General features: G+C 46.0%; 2 protein-coding genes across 10 annotated transcripts in view; one reads left to right on the top strand and one right to left on the bottom strand.

Moving 5' to 3' along the window:
• The window catches only part of NOD1 (nucleotide binding oligomerization domain containing 1), a 34,158-nt gene extending 20,676 nt beyond the window's left edge, over window positions 1-13,482 (top strand). For 3 of the 7 annotated variants that reach the window (XM_068156990.1, XM_068156989.1, XM_068156995.1), the window contains 6 exons: window positions 987-1,070; window positions 1,629-1,712; window positions 3,023-3,106; window positions 3,186-3,251; window positions 5,127-5,354; window positions 7,425-8,989. In XM_068156990.1, the coding sequence (XP_068013091.1) occupies window positions 987-1,070; window positions 1,629-1,712; window positions 3,023-3,106; window positions 3,186-3,251; window positions 5,127-5,199 (391 nt within the window). In that variant the 3' untranslated portion in view covers window positions 5,200-5,354; window positions 7,425-8,989. Of the gene's footprint in view, window positions 1-986; window positions 1,071-1,628; window positions 1,713-3,022; window positions 3,107-3,185; window positions 3,252-5,126; window positions 5,355-7,424; window positions 8,990-13,396 lie in introns of those variants that run through there. The other 4 variants (XM_068156993.1, XM_068156992.1, XM_068156991.1 and 1 more) reach the window with 4 other exon arrangements.
• The window catches only part of ZNRF2 (zinc and ring finger 2), a 51,675-nt gene continuing 35,086 nt past the window's right edge, over window positions 8,872-25,460 (bottom strand). Inside the window, exons 3-6 of one of the 3 annotated variants that reach the window (XR_010989584.1) lie at window positions 16,277-16,382; window positions 15,474-15,551; window positions 13,761-13,852; window positions 8,872-13,484 (exon numbers count right to left, since the gene is read on the bottom strand). Coding sequence is in view for 2 of the 3 variants with exons in the window: in XM_068156998.1 (XP_068013099.1) it covers window positions 15,494-15,551; window positions 16,277-16,382 (164 nt within the window). In the remaining variant the exon portion in view is untranslated. Of the gene's footprint in view, window positions 13,853-15,473; window positions 15,552-16,276; window positions 16,383-25,460 lie in introns of all 3 variants that reach the window. The other 2 variants (XM_068156998.1, XM_068156997.1) reach the window with 2 other exon arrangements.

The raw sequence follows: 25,460 nt of genomic DNA, 5'->3' as shown, positions 1-25,460 counted from the left end.
TCTAGTGGAGGATGTCCCTGCTGAGTGCAGGGGGGATGGACTGGATGACCTTTGGAGGTCCCTTCCAACCCAAAGCATTCTGCAATTGTGCTCTGCAGTATGCTTGCACTTGGATTTATTTTGTAATTTCCACTGGTTAATCTTGCTTCATGTTTTGAAATCAGAGTTGGCACCAGTGTAGCTTTGTGCAAAGATTATGTGAGAGAGTCCCTCCTACATCAGTTTGCTCCCTCAGTTCTCCTCAGGATATTTGTCATTTTCAGGCCCATTCACAATGGACTGAGGATACCTAGTTTCAGCTGGAGCTGGGAGGGACTCATCCTAACACCTGTTGTGCCATTGCCCTCCTTGATCCTCATTTCTACCTTTTTATGAAATCACATGCTATTTATAGGCTCTGGCCTGGTATTTGGGGGGGGTGTGGAATTCTTTTTTGAACTCTCAAAGCCTGGAGCATAACTTCAACTGGATGATTTTGCCAATATCTGTTGAAGGAAGGGAGGGCAGGCTAGGAGATGTTTGTGGTTTCTAATGGAAAGCTCAGCTCTCCATGCACAGCAGAAGGTGTTTGGAAGAATTAGGTGTTCAGGTGACTGAAAGACTTGAACAAATGCCCAGTTGGTACAGGGATTTGGGATGATAAATGCATGGAAAAACCCCTGTACTGCTAAGCACAACTCCTTGTTAGAAGTCTTGACTCTCAAAAGCACTGAGTGCAACTCAGCTGTCAGTTCCAAGAGCGCAGGTCAGTGACAGGGAAGCTCAGGGCCTACATGATGGACCTGCACTAAGGCTGTAGCCTGGGAACTCTTATCACTTGTAAAAGCCTTAAGGACTTGCTGGTTTGTGAAGTGTGTGAGCCTTTGAAATGCCCAAATGCTGACCTGTACAAGTGGGAAGCAGGTGGTGCAGGATGTCCTCTGGCAGTGGAAGAAGAACTAAGGGGTGCTGGCTGTTTCTTACACGTTTCTATCTTTGCTTCACAGTCTTGCACTCAATGGCATCACCACAGAGGGAGGCAAAAGCATTGCTGAAGCTCTGCAACACAACAACTCAGTGAGAATATTCTGGTAATTGACACTGGGATCTGCTTCTCTTCTTTCTCCAGAGAGAGCTGCAGCCTTATTTTATTTTCTGCAATCTCATTGTCATCTCCTGCTTTCCTTCCCCTCATCTCCTTTGCTTTCACCACTAGCAAGACATGAGATACATCCCTTTGGAGGAATGTAGATGTGAGTATGGATTAGCAGCACCTGTCCCATGTCATGCTTTGCTCTGCTCCCTCCATCTGGCTTTTCCCATCTTCCCTCACTTCCATTATCTGAAGTCATGTTCTTTGTCCTTAGTTTTTGCAACTCTTCAGTGTTGTCTCAACCTCTCTACTTTTTTTCTACTACACCTCATCCACCTTGTAGACACTAAAACATCATCAGAAGGTATCACTAGCACACTACTCTGAGAAATAAAGATCTGATACTTTTGTCTCTTTTACCTCCAGAGCTTTTCTTCAATACCTCTTTGTGTCCAGCCTTTACAAATTGCTCAGGGCAGGAACAGGACATCTCCCTTTGGCTGGCTGAAACTTTTACAGACAAGCATTCTAAGGGAAACTTTTCTCTCCCACTTAGGTTGACTAAAAATGAGCTGGATGATGAGGCGGCAATGAGTTTTGCAGAGATGCTGAAGGTCAACAAGAAGCTGGTGCATTTATGGTGAGCTACATTCCAAAGAGCCATGGCTCTTTGGCATTCATTGCATTAAAACTTCCCCTTCCAAGTCTATGTAGGTCACAGTAAGCTTTCTGTGCATGGTCCTGATCCAGCTGACTGGCTGTGGACAGTTCTAATGGCAAGTTAATCGAGTTGCTGTCTAGCATTTGGAACCTGCTTTCACACAGAGAAGAGGTGAAGCTGTTTGTGCGTCCCAGCAAATTTCAAGCCACTAATTGATTTAATCTCTCCTTAGGGGAACTGCCCTGGCCTCAAAGACAAAAGTTTCAAAAAGAAATACAAGCAGACAACTAGAACAGAATATTATGATTAAGATAGAATATAATGAATCCAATGGAATATTGTGCTCATGATTCTTTATCATTATACTATGGAAGGGGCTGCTGCTTCATCACTTGTGCTACTTTGAGGATCTTCTGCATCACTTTTATTTTCCCTCAGCTCAGATGAGACTTTATAGCTGCTAAGATGTCTTCACTAGGACCAGCACTTGCTCACACCAGAGTCAAACTGAGCGCTGCCTTTTGCAGGCATCTTCTAGGGCTGACCAACAAGACAGGAGGGTTTGGCAGTCTCTAGATCACAGCTGCTAAAACACTTCTACATACTTCAACTTTTTATTACTTTTTAAATGAGAAGCATTTTCTTTGGACTCTTGATTCTCAGTTTTGAATCATGTGTTATTTCCAAGTTGGTGTATCAGTGACAGTTCCTATTTTGTGGTCCAAGACTTCCTCCACTGAGGGCAAAGACCATATTCCCCTTGACTTTGATCATGCAATATTGCAAAAACATTTATCTACAGAACATGCAGTGGGATTCAATAAGTGAAAGGCATATTTGGAAAGAAAAAAAAAAACCCACCCTGGAAGAAATGCAGTCCTTCCTAGAAGGAAATGTCTAGCAACATTCAACTCTTTTATCAAAGTTGACTATGTTAGTGGTCTTCATAAGAAAAGAGAGCTACACGGTTAGGCTGTCTCCAAGAGTCCAAATATCACAACCCCATAGCAGTAGAGTCCTTAGCTGAAACTTGCCAGCTGTGTGACCAAGATCAGTATCTCCAGAATGCAACCACCTGCAAGATTAGAAGGAAAAGGCAAAGATTCTGGGCTCTGTTTCTGAAGGTACCTGTGTGACATCTGAGCAGTGCTGCATGCCAACCTCGCAGCCATCACCTTGAGGCATACAGACAGCTTTGCTCTGTGACAGCAGGCTGAATGCAGAGTGTCCAGGTGTTGTAAGTTAGTTCCATGTTGGTTTAAGGTGAAATGCTGTTTTTATCCCCACAGGCTTATCCAGAATCAGATTACAGCCAAAGGGGTGAAGCACCTCAGTGAAGCACTCAAGGAGAACACAACTATTAAGGAAATCTGGTAAAGATCCCTTCCTCAAAGGCTCACTTTCTAAACTTACTTTCTCCTTGAAGCACTTTTTTGCATTACTATTTTCCAGCCTAAAAAAAAAGAATTTAGAGCAAGGTTCTGAGAGGCAAGGATTCCAGCTATGGGCTCCAAACAGGTAAAATTACTCCTGGTACTGGAACTTCTCTGTGTGTTACAGTGGCAGGCAGGGACAGGATGAGGGACAATGGTTTGAAATGAGAGCAAAGCAGATTTAGATTGGATGTTAGGAACAAGTTCTGCACCGTGAGGGTGCTGGAACACTGCCACAGGTTGCCCAGGGAGGTCATTGAGTACCTCCATCCCTGGAGATACACAAGGTGAGGCTGGCCAAGGCTCTGAGCAAGCTGCTCTAGTGAAGGATATCCCTGCTGAGTGCAGGGAGGGTGGACTCGATGACCTTTGCAGGCACCTTCTAACCCAAACAGTTCCAGGGTTCTATGATCTGTTTGCACCAGAGAGTCACAGACTGGGTGCTTGCAGAACTGGGACCTACATTTTTAAGCCAAGTTTTGCTGCTTCTGATTTTTTTTCCACGCTTTTCAGGAGCCAAATTGCAGCAAGCAGGAGCGGGTTCCATTTAATGAGCATGAGTAAATTGGTTGGTAGAATTTGTGCCTGGATTTTCTTCGGGCGGTGCTCCAAGCGCTCCGCAAATGCTAAGCTACAAGAAGATTAACTTCATGTGAAATGTTTGTTTGAGATTAGATGGGCATTCCATAATCATACCTGGGCATTGTAGGGCACAAAGCCAAATGCCACATTACTTCCCTCACCCCAGGGAGCTCAGGAGTCAATAGAACTTTGCTGGGTTTAGCACTGCTGCTTTATTACTGATTGTGAACTTTAGTTTGAAGTGTATATATTTGTTTTGGAGAAAGGACACTGGGTTCTTGCTCAGAAAGACAGTGACTCACTGTCTGACTACTGGATTCCCTGGAGATGTGAAAGATGCTTTTTTCAAAGGCCACTGGCAGCTTTCATCTGCAGAAGAGCTGTCAATTCATAGAATCATAGAATGGTTTGGGCTGGAAGGGACCTCCAAAAGTAACCCAGTCCAACCCCCTGCACTCAGCAGGGGCATCCTCCACTAAAGCAGCTTGCTCAGAGCCTTCTCCAGCCTCACCTTGAATATCTCTGGGGATAGGGCCTCAGCTGCCTCCCTGGACAACCTGTTGCAGTGTTCCAGCACTCTCATGGTGCAGAACTTGTTCCTCACATTCAATCTCAATCTGCTCTGCTCTCATTCCAAACCATTGTCCCTCATCCTGCCCCTGCAGGCCTTTGCAAACAGTCCCTCTGCAGCCTTCTTGTAGCCCCCTTCAGGTACTGGCAGGCTGCTGTTAGATCTGCCTGGAGCCTTTTCTTCTCCAGGCTGAACAACCCCAGCTCCCTCAGCCTGTCTTCATAGCAGAGGTGCTCCAGCCCCTGATCATTTTTGACCCATTCCAGGTCTACATCTCCCCTGAATCTGTCTTTTGATTCTTGCCTGGCTTTTCAGACCATAATTTCCTAAGTCTAAATTGTTTCAATGTTGCTGGAAGGAGGCTGCTCCTTGTCCAAGGTGTGAACATTAGCATAGATTAACATTCTCTAGTAAGACTTGAAGAGTTTGCTCTAAGTCATTTCAGAGCAGTAGTGCCAATGTTCTTCACGGAGTTTTCTTCCCATGTTGTTAGGGAGGACACAAGATGCTCTGCAGGCTAAATTTCACTCCATCCTGAGGACTTTTAGCTGCTTGCTGAAATGGCAACAGCTGGGTGTCCAACATTGATTTTAGCTCAGTGAAGTTTAGCTGTGGGTTCAGATTTTATTCCTGAGGAAGCAGCCTGGGAGTAGCAGCTCTGTGGCCAGTTCCCAGCTTCCCCTAGAAGCATGCAGCTCCTGGCCTTGCACAGCTGTGAGCTCTGCTCCAAAACCTTTGAAAAACAAACGATGGGTGATGTGATATGGGATGGGCAGCAGCCTCACACCTTTTGGTTTTCCTCTGCAGTCTGAACGGGAACCAATTCAGCCCGGAAGAGGCCAAAGCTTTTGAAAGTGAAGAGCGGATCATCTGCTTTTGAGCCAGGACTCTCTGTTACTCCTAACCCTTCTGCTGAGTGGGAAGTTGATGTTTGTGTGGTGCTTTGAAGCTGGAATGCAAAGCACTACAGAGCAAAGCTGCTGGCAGGTGCTTGCATTTTGATAACTTCAGTGTACAGAATAAATCCAAACTTGGGTAAGTATCCTCCAACTTCTTTTTATCCATTAAATATACACACACACAAATACCTGTGCAAGAAAGGGGGCAAGATGCACAAACCCCCCAAGCCCACTGGATTGTCCGCTTCAGAACTGGAAATGATTACAGGATCTCCGTAGAATAGTTGTGTGGTGCTGCTGGTTTGAACATGAAAACCTTTCTCCTGCCTAGAAATTGGGCCTTTTCTTTCTCCACTTGCTACAGGCAGCCTTGAAGACAGGGCTTGGTGGTTGTTGAGAAATGGATGCATCAGAGTCATGGGATTGCATTGGGTTGGGAGGGACCCCTTCAACTAGATCAGGGACAGGACTGGTTACAGGGCTGCAGCAGCTTGAAGAGGGCCTCAGAGTGAGTGATGGCAGGTTGAAGCCCAGCTCCACATAGTTTGTCACCAGCCTGGCCCTGGTGCAGAAGTGTCCCCTTTGCTCACACATGGCAGACAGCCAGAGCTCCAGCAGACCCTTTGCAGACAACTAAATTATGCCCAACTGTACACCAAAGGCAGCAACTTCATGAGCTGCTAAAGCCTTGCAGGCCAGGAGACTTGGACCTCAAGGAGTGGAGCAAACAGCTCCCAGTACCTGCCAGACTCTGTCATCCTCAGTTTGGTAGATGCCAGTCCTAGCCCAGGTAAAGAGGAAAGCTGCTTCCTCAGGCCCACTGGGGCAGGGGGCTGAGGATGCCTCATTGCTGCTTAGAGAAGGGATGGCCCCACAGTGGTCTTCGTGCTTGGTGACAAAGCTTGACCAAGGCTTGGTATTTTCCTTTTCCTTCTGTTTGAAGCCATCTTCAAGAAGCAGGGAAGGGGCTTGGGGGCACAACGGCTTTGGTGAAATTTAGACACACAGTCAAAGGAAGAAATCTGGAACCAGGGTGAAGATGAAAAGCAGGGCAGGAGCTAGGCACAGAAGATGACTCAAAAGAGAATAGGTCAGATCCAGAGAGGCACCAAGTGCCTGCAGTTTCCCTGTGCTTTTAATGTCTGCCTCCTCTCGGCTCCTGCCTTTACAAGGAGTGAGTCATCTTGCGTCAGCTGAGGATGGGCTTTGTGTAGTTATTTATTTATGTCAAACCCTCCTCCCTGCTCACACATCCCTGATCTCATCCCCTCAGAAAACAGATGCCCTGTTAAAGCAGGGCAGGCACACTCCATCTCACTTGGCTTTTGCTGAGGCCATTTGTTGTCTGCTGGCTGGCAAAGAGATGGTAGGCACAAGCTGCACCCTGCCTCACAAGCAGTGCCCTCCAACGCCTCGTTTGGCTATTTGGACACAGGCATCCTTCTCCCTGTGGGGTGGGATGAAGCAAGGAACCTCCTCAGCTGAATAAACATGCCAGGGGATGTTTACAGAGATCTGCAGGCTCCAGCCTGCATGCCTCCAGGTGCAGACATTGCTCAGGTCTTATAGCCTCAGAAGGAGACCTTCCAGCACAGGGGACTCAAAAGCCAGGGCAGAAACCACCCTGCTTTAGCTCCAGCTGCTGCAGGGGACTCTTGCCTGCCTCCCTGCTCTCTCTGCCGCAGGCTACATCTTGCTCTCCTTCCTGCTGAAATCATCTCCAACATCCCGAGGTGGGTATGGACCACTGGCTGCACCAATCAACAGCATGCAGTTGTGGGGCCAGCACACACCTGCAGCATCACCATCTCATGCTGACAGCCCCCAGGAACAGCCTAGGGCCAGCATTGCTGCCCAGCTCACTCCCCAGGCCTAGCAACTTGGGGCAGAGGTGGCACATCCCACATGCCAGCTCTAGGCAAGAGGGCAGGACTTGCTACCAAGGGATGCCAACATGGAAATTCCACACATGAAATCCTGCACCTACTGCACTGGAATGACTTCCAGCAGATTTTTTTTCCGATGCAAAGCCAGACATAGCTCTAGTTACCAGTTGCTTCCATCATATGGCTCAAGATTGAAGAGAAAACCCTGGGAATTCCTGGCAGGAAGAATTCAGGCTCCCCACAAGGTGATTGGGGTGGAGGGGGAAAGTTAGAGGAGCTCTGAGCATATTCCTCATTAATTGCATCCAACTGTCTTTTAGTGCAGACTTCAGTAATGAATGCATTAACACTGCCACCTCCCATGGAGAGAACTGCCAAGAGTTGTAAGTGTCACTGTGCTTCAGCAGCCCTTGGCCACACCAGGCTTCTCTCAACACCACAACGAGCAAGGACAGGCAGGCAGCCTCGGAGGAACCTGTGCCATAAATCCTTGCATCACATCCCACCAGCAGCTCCCACCAGCCTGCTGGCAGCAGCACCCTTCTGGGTTGAGAAGCAACACACCAACACAAGGAGGAGTTCCCTGCCTGCACAGGGGACTCTGCATTTTCCCCACCCTTGCTCCACCTAACCTTGGTGAAATGCGCTCCGGTTTTGCTCAGTGCAGCCACAGCACTGCTCCCACCTAGTATAAGGGATGGGGTGTAAAATCACCCTCCCCACCCCAGCAGACTTACACCACACACCATCCAAACCCTGTATGTGCTTGGGAGCACATGGCTCACCTGTGCCCCCTCTACATTTCTCTCACTCCTCCACATAGGCTGTGGCTCCTCAGGAAGATGGGGAGTAACATCACAGCCAGGTGGGTCTCATGCCCACACCAGCTGCTACAGGCAGCACTGGAGGCAGCCCAACACCTGCCTTAGCTGCAGCTGCTGCCCAGGGTGGAGGTTTCCAGGCAGGTACCAGCAAAGGGCTCTGCCCTTGCCAAGGAACTCAGCTGGAGAATTTAATGCCTTCTGCTGCTCTGGGCAGAAATTGCCTCCTCTAGAAGCAGACCTCTGCAGGAGCCTGTTGTTGTAGTTTCCAAGCAGCAGTTTAGGGACAGAAAGGAGAGTGTTGGTGACCACTGAGGGCAAGGAAATCCACACTGCCCAGCCAGGGGTTCACTGGCAGGGGTTCATTTTACAGAGAAAACGAAGTGTTTTGGGAAGAAGCTAGAGTAGTATTTGGGGAGAAGAAACTGAAGGACTAGCAGTATATGAAGCTAGCTTGATGCTTTGATGGAGATAAGAAAGGGCTGTTTGAAATCCACTTTCTCCTCCCTACCTCTTTCTCTTAAAACCACCTCCAGACCTAGCAGCTGTAATTTAAGCTAACCTTGAAGACCATCACGCCTGCTGAAGATCACCAGCAGACATCAACCAGAATCACCTTGCCTCCAGCCACCCTGGCAAGACAGCAGCTCCATGAGCCTTGCTCTGCCGTGGCTGTCCTTTACCAGCTGGATGACAGCCTGTCACATAGCCAATTTGCAGGCCAGAACTGGCCCAGAAGGGCTGCAGCTCCTACCTGTGGAACCCTAGACAGGTGTAGTTGCTCTTCCAGCTGTGACTACACACCATGCCTTGCTTTTCCTTCCTCTGCTTCAGCTTGGTCTGCGGCACGGGCATACAGAAGCTCTGCCTCAGCAATGCCTCTTTCACTAAGGCTTTGAAAAACAAAAGCAAAGCAAAGCAAATGATTTGGAACTGTGGAGAAAGCTGTGCTTCAAAAGATTTATTCCAGGTATTTGTACATATTTTACACCAATGGAATGTTAAAATGGACAACCTAAAAAAAAAACACCCCAAAAAAATCAATAAAAAAATATTTTCATTCATGATTATTGTGTACTGGCAAACCACTGAAAGGGTACCTCAGGACAACTGAAGTCAGCTTGCAATCATACTGCTCAATGGCAAAAAGAAACAAACCCAACACACAGACATGGCTTACGTCAGACGTTGCAAATGACATTCCCATTTCTGCTCCAGGTAACGCAGGAAGACATCACATCCATTACCACCCTGTGTACTGGTGGCATTAGGGGAGCTAACACACGGTTCCCTCTAGCTCGTGGGCAGCTCTGTGGAAGGATGATGTAAGAAAAGGGAAGGTGGACGCTCCGCTCCTTACCGCTGAGGTACTTGCTGGAGGATAGGGAGAGCCAGAATGCGATTCACCATCCAGTGATGAGGTTTACGCTGGATCTCTGCTCCTTCAGTGTGATGCTGCAGCTTTGAACTTTAATTAGTCTATCATAACATCCCCCTCTACAGCTAAGCCATCTCCCTCCTTCCTTGGAAGTTATCATGCTTTGGCAATATCTGCTAGGAGAGAATTCCTGATTACTTCAGCTTCACATACACAGGAATAACACAGAGCCACGCTTTGACGTCTCTTTTCTGTTAGCATTTCACACCTTGAGAGCCTGTGACCAGTCAGGCTGAGAAGGGTGTACTATTAAATACAACAAATTAGCAATGAAAGAGAGAGATTTTAGGGAAAACAAGAGGAGCAGGATTCAGCAACAGATTATGTTCTTGCAACATCAGGTTACTTACACTTGAAACTCTGCCAGAACCAAGCAAACCCTACTTATCGCTGCAAAATCTTTGCCAAAGCACGCCCAAGGGCAAAAGTCTCTCAAACAAACATACAGAGATTAAAAGCTGTCAGAAAGATCGGCTAGCAGGCTTGCTGCCTTCTACTTCTTGTACACTGCCAACCTACTAGATCAAAGACAGACCCAAGTCCAGTCTTTTCCAGGTGTGGGCTATTCCTGCAATGGTTTACCTGAGCAAGCCTTCAGCAACTCGTAATGCCCCAGAGCCAGCTCATTTTGGAACGCCTCTCAGCAGCAGCTCTGGCGCTTCATTGAAAAATGACTTCACAAAACACGAGGTGGCTGCTTGAGAAGTCAGCCACACTGTGTGGTAAGATAACCAAATGCAACTTGAGACATCCCGAGGGCAAGGACTGGGCTTTCCCTAGCCCCCCTCCACAGGCCAAAACACCTCCGACCTGCTTTTAGAAGTAGGTTAATTTAAATGAAGAAACATCCTAAGTTTTACATTCAGGAAATGAACCCTGGAGATAGTTCTGTTGTGAATTTCTCATGCAGAGCACTCTGAAGGACAAGAAGTGACACAAGCTGATGACTGCTGCAGGAAAAAAAAAAACCACAACACATTTGGCTGGGTTGTAGCAAATCCATGACACGTCCTGCTCTTCTGGCTACAACCTCTCATGTGGCTTTGCTCATACCAGTGGCCCTTCTGGCAAGCAGCATGTTTATGGCAGACCTGAGTATGGGAATGATTCCACACCCTTACATACTTAGGGAAGGACAGGAAATACTCTGAAACAGCACAGAATTGGCAATCTCAATGTATTTACAGAAAGAAGCACATCACACTGGAATTCAAGTTATTGCTTCTCATGTGGTGGTCCTCAGCTGAGACTGGTTTGGTGTTTGCTTTCCCCTTCTGAAGCACAATGATTCAGGAGCACTGTGAGGATGTTTGCAAAATGAAGCTGTTGCCTGCAACTAGAGCTGCTGCATGGTCGCTGCCAACTGACCAGCACAGCTGGTGACAGAAAGCTAACAAAGGGGAATCTCCACAGACATCTTCAAACCTCAGAACCTCTCTCATGCTTCCAGGGTCATTCTAGGTTTGGTCTATATTACAAGTTTTAATACAAGAAAACCTCCCATAGGCTTTCAGGATAGATTTATGGACACCAAGAATGCCAAATGAGGATATCTAAGGCTGACCTCCTAGCAGCTCTTCATATAACCCAGGCTCTTGCTGCTCTGCTGTGCTGACAGAAGCAGCAACAGCCTCTTGCCTGCACCACCACACATGGCTGCTCGTGGTGTGCTTCTCAAACACTGCTCCTAAATGTGGGGCAGCAGAAGTAACTGCTGGGTCTTTAAACCAGCTTCTTGCATCTGAACACAGAAAATGAAGGGTTAATGAAAAAAAACCACAAACCCCCCAAAACCCCAAACCAGTAAAGGAACTAGAAATATGAACTATAGAGCTTAAGGTGTAAACAGATTTCTGTTTAGAATATTTACCTACTGAATCCCCAAGCCAAAGGCTATCTATGACCTCAGAGCACAGGACACCAAAACACTTACCTACGCCCTTTACATTGCTACAGGTGAGTTTCTGTAGGCATCAAGCCAACAGTAAACACGAAATGGATGCAAATGCTTTCCTTTCAGAAGACAGCAGGAATTTCAAACACTGGAAAAGTGGCCCTGCAGGCAACACCACTATTGGAGTATTCCAGGGTGCTGTAATTCCTCACACCCCCACCCCCTCCTCCCCGGGACAATGCAAGGCAACACAAACATTGTTGGCTAAAAAATGGAATCTGTACAGGGAACAACTGTACATTGGATATGACTACACAAGTGTGACAAAATGAATCTGCTCCCACTGAAAGAGAGAATACAACAGGGCCCCACAGTTACAGGCTCAGCTGAAACTAGTGATGCAAGCCCAAAAAATACAGAAACTGCAGGGGGGATGATGACAATCAGCTAGTTTGGACTCCTTCAGATTTGCAGTATGCCAAAGGCATTTTACAGAGCAACATTCAGGAGAAAGTGTGACCCTGGCAAGAAATGCTCTGCAAGCAAGACAGGAGAGTTGAACAGCACGCACTGCACTTGTTCTCCAGATAGCAGCAGTTGCTCTTGTTCTTTGCCCTTTTTGATATGAATCACAGTTGCAAGAGAGAAACAACTCTTTGGAAAAATAAATAAATAAGAAAAGCAGAATTCTGTGTGTAGAAGAAAAAAATGTCCCAAGCATTGTACAATTTCTTTAATTATGAAGACCCACTAAAAATGCTGTCCCTAACAAAGAATAGTCAGAAATTCTTCCCTGTGCTGGCAAATTCAGATGACTCAATCTATTCAGATTTCTACTCTGATTAATTCTTGATATAAAAACGATGCTTCTGTGCCCTGATATGTGTTCCAGTTTATTATCTCTTTTATTCTCACCTCTCCCCACCCCCCCCCTTTCCCTGCTTTCTTTTTTAACTGATACTTTATGGGAACTTCTCCACGGTTCTACTGCACCCTGCAGAGCCCTGCTTAGGCCAATATCTAAACCAGGAAAATAATTAATAAATTAACCAAAATGAAACCAAAACAAAGCCACAAAGCAGGCTGTCAGGTGCTGGTCTCCCCGTGAAGAGGCCAAGGATGCAGAGAACGACGGATCTTGCCATTAAAAAAACAAAACGCAAACCCTAAGACATTCAAATAAGGAAATAAAAAAACTCTGTGTGTTTGAAAAAAACCTAAACACAAATCCCACCTCGATGTTATTTCACCCTATGCCTATTAAAAACCTCTCACTGTGCCCATGTTTGCAGTTCAGGAGGCAGCCTGGACATGAGAGTAGTACAAATAAAACAATAATTACCTGAAACACCTTTAAAAAAATACCCGTTAAACAGATTACCTTAACTGGCAGCACTTGAAACTGGTCATTATTTGTCTTGTTTTCTTTTCCTAGTTTAAAAAAAAAAGTTGCATAGCTGTTAAAGAGTTTGCTTTGCTGCATTATTTTGTTGTTGTTGTTACTCACAAGCAGTAAAAGAGAAGTTTGAGTTAATTAAACAGCAATACGATGTGCAGATTTCGACCTCTAGCGTGATGGACATACATCAGTTCCCTGCCTTGGTTTCACTCTTTGGACTGCATTGTGACAAAGGTTTAGTTAGAAAGTTTGGAAATCTCATGTTCCTATGCAGAGAAGTGTTTGGTTTTTTTTTGTTCTTGAAAAAAGAGAACAGAAACCAGAGTGTGAAATCAGCAAGTTAAGGTCACACTGTTAGATTATATTTAGTTTGCCATTTACTCTTCTTCAGCCAACAAGAAGGTGAAAACATTCCCACTCCAAAGCGGGGCCATCCTCCTGCCAGGGGCTCAGCCAGCACGGGTCTCATGTCTCCACTCCCACCTGAGGCAGCAGCAAACATGTCCAATAACCTGCTTCTTCACAGAACCACAAGTGAGGCTGAAACGAGGAACTTTGGCCTTCGGTACAAAAGAGTGTCAGGAATGTCTGTGGGGAGTTGATTGTTACCCAGCGTGCAGCACCTTCCAAAGCCCTGTGTGTCCTTTGCATGAGTGTTTGGTGGACCCAGCTCTGCCGGCAAGGAACTGCTGTCTGCAGTGTTCTTCCCGTCTCACTGTCCATCTTTGCCTTTTTTTCAGCCACAAAGAACTGCAGATCTCAAGCCAGGCATGCTGTGCTCAGCAAGGGACCCTCGCATCTCCTATGTTGTCTGATCAGTGGAAGCAGCTATTGAAAAAGCAGAAGACAAAGTGCCATCACTTCAGCTATTTCAGTTCATCACACACACGGCAGGAGCACAACCACTGTGCTTTCCTTCCCCTCTTCCCTAAGCCCCCAGTTAGCACCGTCTCTGCTGGGAAGAAAAGCAAATGGAGTTTAACATGAGGTTAGACAACCACGAGCATGTACAGAGACAGATGTGTTCAGAAACAGCATGTGGGCTGTCTTCCACAGCTCACTTCTTGGGGGCAACACAGGGTGATTCATTTTGGTTAACACTACCTTGGGGTGAAAACAATTCCTCCTTCCTTCAGGCTGTCTCTGCTACCCCTGCAACAAGCACAGCACTGCACTGGGAGCTGCAATTTAGACTCCTGAAGCAAAGTGAAACAAATTAACAGAAACATGCCCACAATGAAGTCTTTAGATGATGATATTTTTTTTCCACTTTTCATCAGAACAACAAAACCAAAGCCTCAACTACCAGCCAGAGCTTCATATATCTCCATTTCTCTTAAGATTTCTGGTGACTGCTGGGAGTGTTGCAATGCTTAGGGGCAGTCCTTTAATGTAAGATGAAGTTTTTGAAGCAGTCCACTAAAGAATAAAACAATCCTTTAAACCTTGGACACTGACTGCAGCTGTGCAATCATGAACACAAACTGTAAGCTGGAGAAATGTGAGCTCCTGTGAGATGGGATGCATAGAATGTTAACAATCAAGTTATTGCAGGTTTGCAGGTGGTACCAAACTGAGTGGTGAGGTTGGTAAGTCTCAAGGATGGGATGGGTGCCATTCATAAGGACCTGGACAGGCTGGAGAGGAAGGCTGAGGAGAATCTCATGAGGTTCAATAATGCAAAGTGCAAGGCCCTGCACCGAGGTTGGGGCAATCCTAGATATCAATGCAGGCTAGGGGTGATGAGATTGAGAGCAGCCCTGAAGAAAGGGACTTGAGGTTGCTGGTGGTGGAGAAGTTGGACATGAGCCAGCAATGAGCTGGCCATGCAGTTCAGGCCAATGGCAGCCTTGCTTGAGATGGAGAGAGGGGATTCTGCCCCTCTGCTCTGCTCTTCTGAGACCTCATCTGCAGTGCTGTGTCCAGCTGTGGGGCCTTCAGCACAGGAAGGACATGGACCTGATGGTGAAGGTCCAGAGGCAGCCACAAAAATGATCAGCAGCTGGAGCACCTCTGCTATGAGGACAGGCTGAGGGAGCTGGGGTTGTTCAGCATGCAGAAGAGAAGGCTCCATGCAGACCTAACAGCAGCCTGACAGTACCTGAAGGAGCCTGCATGAAGGCTGCAGAGGGACTGTTTGCAAAGGCCTGCAGGGACAGGATGAGGGGCAGTGGTTTGAAATGAGAGCACAGCAGATTTAAATTGGATGTAAGGAACAAGTTCTGCACCATGAGGGTGCTGGAATACTGCAGCAGGTTGCCCAGGGAGATATCTGAGGCCCCATCCCTGGAGATATTCAGGATCAGGCTGCAGAAGTCTTGGAGGATGTCCTGCTGACTGCAGGAGGTTGGAGATGACCTCTAGAGGTCCCTTCCAGCCCAACCCATTCTATGATCCTTTGTATTTAAAACATTCTGGAATGCTTTAACATGGAAGTGGCTTTGAAAATATCTAATTTCATGGTTTTCATGTGATTCCAGAAGTTTTCTGTCAGAAATAAATGCTCATGGAACAACCCTAAACTACAAAATTGTGGTTTCTTCATCTTGTTTCATTTTCACAGGAAAAAAACACCCAAAACTCTTTAAATGTTAATGCTGAAACTTTACTGCCACTGACTTGCCACTTCCCAGAATACATCATTTCAGACCCTGCCACGTAAAGGATGCAGAAACCTTTTAGATACGGCAACACACATGAATACTTACTGAGCAATCCTGCAGTTCTGAGTTGGTAACAAATTCACAAGTGAGTTATTGCAGATACTTAAGATTTCCTTTTATTGTTGAAATGGACATGTCTAGAAAGGTGTATTACCTAAAATCATGAATCTGGTCTTAATCAGATGGATGCTCAGGGCAAGATCTATTTACTTCAAACCATTCATCTATGCAGCTGTTGGATGGAAGACAAAGAAGAAAAAGAATTGGCCATCAGTATCTCAGCAACACTGAGCAGTAAGATACCAATATAAATTAATCATCATTTCAATGACTAGTAGGATTTGGCATCATGCAAAGGAGTGTATGTACATACAAATATCACCAGGAAACATCAGTAACCCCCAAACCACACTAATAGTTGGAAATGAAACCGATTTCTTTGTTGATAAACTACATTTCCCAGTTGTGAAGCATTTGCTGAGTTACTGCTTTTATACACTGCTCACTTCACTTGCTTGTATCATCTTTACTCATGTTTTACTTCATGTAGTAACAGAGATTCATGAAAACAAACAGGCAATGGGTTTAGAAAGTGTTTCCCCCCAGCTCCCACCCATGTCTGCCAGCATTTGATAGAAGTTAATTAAACAGACCCCAAGCTCCCCAGCCATGATGTCCACTCCTCCTCCCTTATTTTTTCCTGCAGGCTTTTCCTGCAAGCATAAAGATGACCATGGAAGGGAAAAATTACTTCCAATACATTGGTGGAGATGCAGAAAGAGGCCATTTAAAAAACATCTTGAGGGTTCCTGCTGTTATTTCTTTGCTGGTTGGGGTGGGGTTTCTGTTAGTGGGAAAAGCAGCTAAGTTTTAGTGCTCATCTTAAGCACCCCTTAAGAGGGGTTACCTATAAATGCAACCTGCTGGATGACTACCCACACCCTGAGGAATACTTGCCCTTTATGATATATGCAGAGACAAGGCAGCCGTGCTATCGTATCTCCTTGCTGCAGCTCCTCCAGGCATATTGCACACTCCCCAGCATCTTTACTCAGTACATCCTCTGAAGAAAGAGCATAAAATTCAGTGGTTAAAAAGAAGGCTGCCACCAGCACAATGTTCTGTATTCAGGGACAGCTACACAAGGTATTTCTTGTCCTGCAGAAAGCCCTGTCAAGGTGGGGATCAACCACAGATTCCTAATGGAAGGCTTCTCAGCAGCTCAAATTAAAATATGGTTATGACTCAGTTTCTTGCCTGAAGAACACAGCCATTACTCCAAGAACCCAAATCTTGTATGGCTGTAATAGCAGCCAGTATTCCTTTGGAGTTTATTGTCTCCCTCAGCACGGAGGCTGCTCTTACCTGAGCTTGGAAAGCTGCACTCTGAACCACACAGCCACAGCAGACACACACTGTGCTGATCACTCCAAGAGCAGGTGGGACATAACACCTCCAAGACTCTGAAAATGGGTGCTGGTTAAGTGTTTCCTAGCTCTACTTTCTTCCACTTGCTTGGTGTTCACTATGGAGGTGAAGTTCAAGCCTGAAGATAATTTTTTTTTGGACAGGATACTAGAGGTAATTAATTAGGTAGGTAGGACACTGGAGGTAATTAATCTTCTAAACACTTAGTCACAGTATCACTAAGGTTGGAAGAGACCACAAAGATCATCAAGTCCAACCTGTCACCACAGACCTCATGACTAGACCATGGCACCAAGTGCCACGTCCAATCTCCTCTCGAACACCTCCAAGGACGGTGACTCCACCACCTCCCTGGGCAGCACATTCCAATGACGAACGACTCGCTCGGTGAAGAACTTTCTCCTCACCTCGAGCCTAAACTTCCCCTGGCACAGCTTGAGACTGTGTCCTCTTGTTCTGGTGCTGGTTGCCTGGGAGAAGAGACCAACCCCTTCCCGGCTACAACCACCTTTCAGGTAGTTGTAGAGGACAATGAGGTCACCCCTGAGCCTCCTCTTCTCCAGGCTAAACAATCCCAGCTCCCTCAGCCTCTCCTCATAGGGCTTGTGCTCAAGGCCTCTCCCCAAGCCTTGTTGCCCTTCTCTGGACATGCTCCAGCAAGTCAACATCCTTCCTAAACTGAGGGGCCCAGAACTGGACACAGTACTCAAGGTGCAGCCTAACCAAAGCAGAGTACAGGGGCACAATGACTTCCCTGCTCCTGCTGGCCACACTATTCCTAATGCAGGCCAGGATGCCACTTGCCTTTGTGGCCACCTGGGCACACTGCTGGCTCATGTTTAGGCATCTGTCAATCAGCACCCCCAGGTCCCTCTCTGTTTGGGAGCTCTCCAGCCACTCTGACCCCAGCCTGTAGCTCTGCAGTCTATCATTTGCTTTTTTTCCTCCTACTCTCCTACTCATCTGTCCCCTGTCCCACCTTTCTTTTACCAGCATTGTCTGTGCTTGTATTTCACACCTCCAACCTCCTCTGCTCACTATGTCTGTACGTTCTACCACTTCACAGTCACTTTTTCCTCAATGTAAAGTATGCAACTGTTATCAATGAGTAATCCATCAGGAAAAGATCAGTGCTGTAGAGCTCTAACAATCCTAAATTCCTGCAGATAGTGAAGATTTTCCAGCACTACCAAGTCCCATAACAAAGGAGGAGAAGAAAAGTTACTTGGAATGTGCAAGAGTTGGCTTTTACACAGACAGTTCTGGGAAGAATATTATTTTTACTGAAAACCTCCTCTCTTGGACAGTTCTGAGCCAGAAGATAGGATGCAGAATTCAGTTTGGGCACAAAGTGAAACAGGACGTTTCATGAGGCTGTCTATAGACAGGTCAAGGGGGAATGGTTTGAAGTTGAGAGAGAGCTGGGTTAGAGTGGAGCTTAGGAAGAAGTTCTTCGGTAGGAGGGTGGTGAGACTCTGGAACAGGCTGCCCAGGGAGGCTGTGGATGCCTCCTCTCTGGGGGTGTTCAAGGCCAGGCTGGATGAGGCCTTGAGCAGCTGAGTCTAGTCGAGAGGTGTCCCTACCTATGGTGGGGGGTTTGGAGGAGGTGCTCGGAGAGCCCTTCCAACCTGAGCCACTCTATGATTCTGTGTAAGGTTACACTGGTCAGAAGCAGTTACATCCTGGTTAGACATAACCTCATGGGGCACAAATAATTTCCAATAAGGGACCAGGTAGCCACCAAGCTGACAACCTCTGCCAGGCTAGGAAGGTGCACACTTGGCCAAGTGAAGCCCGTGTGTTCATACTGCCACAGCTTCATGGGCAAAGCTTCCCCCTCTTAACCAAAAGGAGTCTAATGGAACTGCTTATGCAGAGCATGGTTGCCAACCACCAGCCCTACGCTGTTCTCCCCAGTGGCTCCAATATTCAGTGCTGTGGCACTCCACACACAGAAAATTACAAGCAGAAAATAAAAAGCTACTATGGCAGCAAAAAGTGAAATGAGGTCTGCTTTGTTTCCCCTTTGAATGACAGCAAGCTGTCCTGCAGGCACTTGGGTTTCTCAAACAGGGGTTATTTCTGTCTCAGCTGTATTCACTGCTTATACTAAGAACACTGTGAAGAATATCTAACATGAGGTGAACTGTTACATAGAAAAATATTCACCATAAAGTCATAAGCAATATATATCCACCACAATGAAAAAAATGAAACCCAAAAGGCATTTAACCCATGGGAACATTATTGATAAGAAATTGCTCCTCTTGTTCTAACAGAAGCTTCTGAGAACATTAAAGGTATCCAAAAGACAAAGCATTTTGAAGCAATGAAAAAAGATCTTAAGAGCTCTTAGCTGTCCTTATAAAATCCTGACACTAAGAATTTGCCCAGGAGAGGGTGCTAAGGATAAATACTTCTTTGAGGGGTTGGTTTTTTTTCTTAATAAAAAGGCACTTTAATATCTGACACCAGGAGGCAAACACTCTTCAGACAGTATTGCCCTGCTGCTGAGGCTCAGCACAACAGTTTGCCCAGAGCCCTGTGAGCAGATGTACCCACACTTAGGTTGCAGGGAGAAGCACCATTAATAATTCAAGTATGTATCACACACATGAAGCATACTTAACAGAAGTCTTTTCTTTTTTCCCATGGAGTCACTTTAACAGATCAGCAGCTGGCACCCAAACCAAAATGGCACTAAGATGCCTCCAGTGAATCAAACCCCAACATCCCTTACTTAGCAGTCCCAAGAGTGAAGATTTGATGACTAAACATAAAAAGCTGTCAAAAACCAAAGGTCCAATTTGTAAGAGGAAAGGTTCCTATGAGCTGCTTTCACATCATACTCTAGTGTACATGTCTGGCTTATCACACACTCAGAGCCAGCACTGGGATCTGAGCTCCTGCTGAGCAAGGTTCTGCACCTTTGGGCTAACACTAGGACAAGATGCCCATTTAAACATTTGTATCTCCCACCAGCCCTGGCACAAGTCTCCTGAGTGTTCTTTCCTCCAGTGTTCCCATGCCCTCCCCAAGTGCCATTCAGTTCCCTCTGGCCAGCACCAGTCCTGGTGCACAAGCAGCTTGCTGCCCTCCCTGCCATCACGCCCAGCCCTCCCTGCAGAGCTAGTGGCTGGGCACCCATTGGGCTGTGCCCGGTGGTGTCAGGGGAGCTGCTGTGAACAGGGGTGACGGCTCAGTGGACAGGGCCTCAGAAAAGTGAGAGAGCTCTGCCACCCCTGCAGAAGAGATATTGTCAACAGGTTTCAAGGCTCTTCTGCCTCTGAAGTAATGGGCTGGCATGGCCCACCTACTTGTGCTAACCTCACAGATCTTACCAGGCTCTCAGGCAAGAGCAGAGTGCAAACACTGCAGGAAATACTGCAAAATACCCAACTGCTAAAAATGCCCAGGTGAAGCTTGGCACTGCCTGTTCACAAGACTCCCAACCCATGTAATTATGCTCATAATTCTTAACACATGTAGAGCAACGACATCAAAACCAAATCCTTTGTGGACCTGGGACACTTTGGGTCCAGCTCCCTTCTGACCATGGTTGGTGAGTCAAATAATCTATCTGAGATCAAGGAAAGGGAGTGAAACAACCTGTCAGACACAAATCTGGTCATGCTGTGTTCTGTTCTTGTTTCATACAGCACTCTCCAGTACCCACACTGGCTTAGCACCAAAGCCAGTTTAAGGCAGAATAGACTAGACTAGACCAGATCAGAAAAGACCTTTGAGATGATCAAGTCCAACCTATCACTCAGCACCCCTAAACCATAGCACCAAGCACCCCATCCAGTCTCTTCCTTAACACTTCCAGTGATGGGACTCCACCACCTCCCTGGGCAGCCCATTCCAATGGCCAATCACTTTCTGTGAAGAGCTTCTTCTTAACATCCACCAGCCTTTAAATGTCTGATATGGAATCATTTTGCACTGAACCACTGCAGCCTGGACAAGCCTTTTGTTCCCAGATTTTCCTGCAGCAGAATGATTCAGCAGCTACCTATCATTATTTTTCTATTTCTCTCTTATCTTTCGAAAAACTACCCCCAAAACCCAAAATGTTTGAGACTTCATCGATGCTATCACAACATTCACATGAATGCATTACCTAAAGGGAAGGGGAGATGATGATTCTGTGCTTCTCTGATTCACAGCCAGGAACTAAACTTGCACTGCCTTCAGCAACATGCCCTCTTAAGAGGTCCTTCTGAAGCAGCAGTGGATTCCTGACCAGAAACATTTCTTACTGCTCTAATACAAGCAATCTCCTTTAGATAAGGCACCAGAGGGGAGGGGATTTTTAACATCTGGTGGTTTCACTTGAACCACAGCTAAGTGGCTTTAAGGATTCACAATACCAGCATGCTGAGCACATGGAAATTCAGAATTCATCTCTGCTGTCTAACTTCAATCCCAACTCGCTTTTATACTGTTAGGAAAACTAAACACCCACATGCTAACCACACAAGCACATTGCAGCTTTCTGTGCACTTCTGACAGGCACAACAACCCTGAACAACACTGCACAGCTTGCATGGCAATACCTAGAACTGAAGCAATCTTCAAACACCTTTCCCACCACCATGGAACAAAAGCATAACCTCTCTAAAGCAAAGCAACCAGCTACAACAAATGTGACACTCTAATACTGACAAAGCGTTCGATGAACTTGGGGAGGATGTTGGCTGGCATCTCACTTCTCACTCCCTGCAACACAGCAGCCCTATCAGAGTTTCCTATCCAGAGTCCAGTGTTATCCCCTTCCCTCTCACCCTGTTCAGTGTTGGTCCAAGACTGAGGTACCTATATGCAAACATCCCCATCATGAAAGACTTCCTGCACAAACACCACCTACAGTCTTTGGGGCTCCCTCTTAAACCACACGGTAAAGGGGAGAGAGCGCACAGAGCATAGTGAAAGCCACCCAGGAGAGACATTTGCAGGGCAAGGGCTGAGGGGCAGTGCTAGTATCACAGCACCAGCTAGTGAGAGGTGCCTGCAGAAATTGTGTTTCTCAGCAATCCCAATGTTTGGTTTAGCTTTATGTGGGAGATTCTCAGCTTTTAGAAGCTAATTCTGAGAAACAGCTAGATGCTTCCTCTTCAGACAGATAAGGATCAGGTGTGTGGTAGAGAACAAAAAAATTCTCCCCTTTATTTCTTTAAGATGTATATAAAAGCTAAAATAGTAGCAACAGAGACATAGTTTAGGGAGCAGGATGAATACAAAAGCCTGCATAGTCCTAACTGTATGGATACAATCCACAGCTGCTCCTATGCCATCCTGATCAGCCTTCACTTCCAGGAGAAAGCACTGGGGTTAAAAACTTACTCGTACAAGATAAAATCTATCAACCCAGTTAGATATGAAACTTCTTGTGCTCCTGTCCTGAGATTCACGGCCAGGGTGACTGCAAGTTCCCACAGTGACTTAAGATCTGCTCTCCATGCAAAGACAATAATCTGATTGACTGAAACTTCTGCTTAAGCTGCAGTCTTCCAAGCTTGTGTTCAATCAGCCTGCTTGCAGTATGAGATGCCCTTGAGATGCTTTCATCTCAAGACAGCCAAGCAACTTTCAGCTGTTGCATTGACTTCTGAAGCTAACTTCCATTCACCACAGGTGTAAGTACCACATCCTGAAACTGTCCAATTTTACTCTACCTATGGGCCAAAGAGCTGCACCTGTTCACAAACCAACCACAAATAAACATCTTATCCTCTGGAACATGATGTAAAGAGACTTTGTGCCAGCCTTACCCACCCTGCACCACTCCAAGTGAACTGATGTGTACTTTTGGTTCATGTGACTCAAGGGGTAATTTGTTCTCCAACAGCATTCCTTGATGTGCTGTGTTTGGCCTAAGGTTTCCATATGTCCCTTCAGAAACACTGCTCCTGGGAGATAAAATACTCCTAAATACTATCTCATCAGAAGGCAACTGTGTGAAAAAGCCTTGAATGCAGCTCTACCAAACTAGCACCTCACCATGAAACCCCACCCCATACACCATGGTGTACACCCCATGCACCAGACTGCTGAAGCTGCTTGTTGCAGCTTATGGAAGAAGGAAGCTGCTTTTAGGCTGTTTCCTTGGGTTTTAATCAACAGTACATGAGATCTCAGGTTGCTGGGTATTAATCTTCCACACCAGGAGTCAAATCAAAAGTAGCACATAAAGGGGTAATCCCACAAGAAACAAAGCACCAAGTAAGATTCCTTAGGAAAGAGTGGAAGGAACTGTCACTTGGGGAATACCTCCTCCTCAGCTCCATATAAGAACCATTACCCTTCTCAAGGCTCAGTTTACTCATCAAAAGAGGAGTGCTTCAGTAAACAGCCAGGGGTAACCAGCATGTAACCCTGACAGAGTCCACTGCAGTTAGAGAGGATTGTTTCCTACAGGCATCTGGGATGAAAGAATCTTGCAGCAATGGGCAACAAAGAATACCACCAGTATAGAATCACCAAGGTTGGAAGAGACCTCCAAGATCATCAAGTCCAACCTGTCACCACAGACCCCATGACTAAACTATGGCACCAAGTGCCACATCCAATCCAAGAAATTAAGTCTTGTCACCACAGACACTCAAAGAGAGAAGCCTGAAGTCCAGCTTGCCTTGCATAGCAGATGACCCTCGAGGTCCTTTCCAACCTAAGTTATACTGTGATACTGTGACTTCTTTATCCAAGGTTAAAAAAAAAAATCAATAACAATAAAAAAACCAAAACAAACAAAAAAACCCCTCCCACCACAACCAACCAGACATGAACCCCAAGAGAATTACCTACAGATGATTCTTCTGGTAGTAAATCACTTGGGAATCTGAGTTAATGATTTAATGAGGAAAAGACAGCACAGTGGTCAGGAGGAGGGTGAAGAATTCCTTTCACCTACCATTGGAGAGACAGTTCAAACAGCTTTATGGGCAGAAGGAAGACAGCTACGATGCCTGTGATGCAAACCCTGCATGGATGCAATCATCAACAGCATTCACTAAGGCTGGGAAAATACAGCAGAGCCTGGATGTGGCAGAGTAGCTACAACAGAAAGCAGATGTCTCTGATCAAGCTGAAGGAACAATCTAAATTGGAAACCATCTTGCAAATGCAGGATGTTGGTGTGAGTGTACAAAAGAATCCTCACTGAGGTTAGGAAATCCCTAATCCCTCTTACTTCAGCAGCTTTTTAAACTGGCTACACTTAATCCCAACAGGAAAAGGGAGCAAAAAGATTGCAGAGCAGCTTTTCTGTTCACTATGACTGAAACTATGGTCAGAAGCCAGAGAAATTGCTTTGCAATGATTTTCAACTGAGAAGTTTCATTCTAGTAATGGTCTGCAACAAATTAAAAGCGTGATGGGCACACACTGGTCTAATGAAATCCAGGAAACCTCTCATCTAACACAATTTAGGTGAAGTGAGCAGGACAATAGTGTCGGTGAAGAACAGGCATGGAGGGAATGAAGAGCAGCTCAGATACAACCAGCTGTTCTGGGCAACACAGGTTACACTCTAATGGTGGCTTGTTTTGAAGCTGGATGCAGGATTTGATTCAATGTTTTGTTCACTTTGTCCTTTCCCAAGTTCCTATTCCTACAGGTGCCCTGAGTACAATGGGCTTTGCCAAGTCTTTTTCCCAGTCTTTTAACATTGGCCAACTGACTCCTTTCTGTACAAGCTTGCAGGAGTTTGATCTAAAGCAAAATGAACACATAGGGAGCACTGAAGATGGCATGAAAGATGAAGCTATGAGCCTAAGCTGAAAACAGGAGAAGAAAACAGGTGTGGCTGACTAAGATGCTGTTGTTAGAGAAGATGTGATGCATTACTGAGCAGCACACAATGAAAACACTGCTGCCAAAATTCAGTGTGCCAAAGTCTGGCTTACCACCCCCCCTGCCAGCCAGGTGCCAGGTCTGCAGGGTGCTTCTCCCAGCAGGCTCAAGATCAGCCTTTTCCAAGTGAAAAGTGAATGCCTGGTGTCAACATGCATACATAGGACAGGGATATAAATCACTGCCTCATTTTCACTTGGCTGTCTTTTCTGTTCTCAGCAGACAGACTGCTTTTTACAAGCTCTTCCTATTTTAGATGCAATTATAGGTGTAATGCAAAACATGCCTGAATGCAAAAAGTTCTGATAAAATCAAACATTGACTCAGAGTTTTCAAAGTTATCTCACTATTTCTACTCTGCAGTAAGCCATAGCCCTGTGTTATAATTTCTCCTGGCAAGCACAGAGACAGAGCATTTCTAGTGCTAACAGGTACCACGGTGTGCTTACTATCCCAGAAAGACACAAGTAGGTGGGTCTTTAATTTGAACAGGAATAACAAAAACAAAACAAAACACAACGAAAACCAAAAAAACACCATTAAACTTCCCTTTATCTTTAAAGCAAGCACAATCAAGAGGAGTGTGGCCAGCAGGACAGGAGAGGGGATTCTGCCCCTTTACTCTGCTATGGTAAGACACTCCCTTGACTACTACATCCAGTTCTGGTGTCCCCATCATAAGGAGGACACAGAACTGTTGGAGAGAGTCTAGAGGAGAGCCTTTTCTAGAATCACTGGATCTTGTTAAGAGTACTAACAACTGCTCACCTCTTACCTAGTATCAGCAGTCAGAATCATAGGATGATTGAATGGTTTGGGTTGGAATTGACCCCCAAAGGTTATCTAGTCCAAACCCTTG

Source organism: Melanerpes formicivorus, unplaced genomic scaffold, assembly GCF_026170545.1.
Source record: "Melanerpes formicivorus ecotype bairdi unplaced genomic scaffold, bMelFor1.0.p_v2 SCAF_35, whole genome shotgun sequence".
In the NCBI taxonomy this organism is placed as follows: Eukaryota; Metazoa; Chordata; class Aves; order Piciformes; family Picidae; genus Melanerpes; species Melanerpes formicivorus.
The sequence above is the reverse complement of the archived record's forward strand: the minus strand, read 5'-3'. Positions and strand labels throughout refer to the sequence as shown.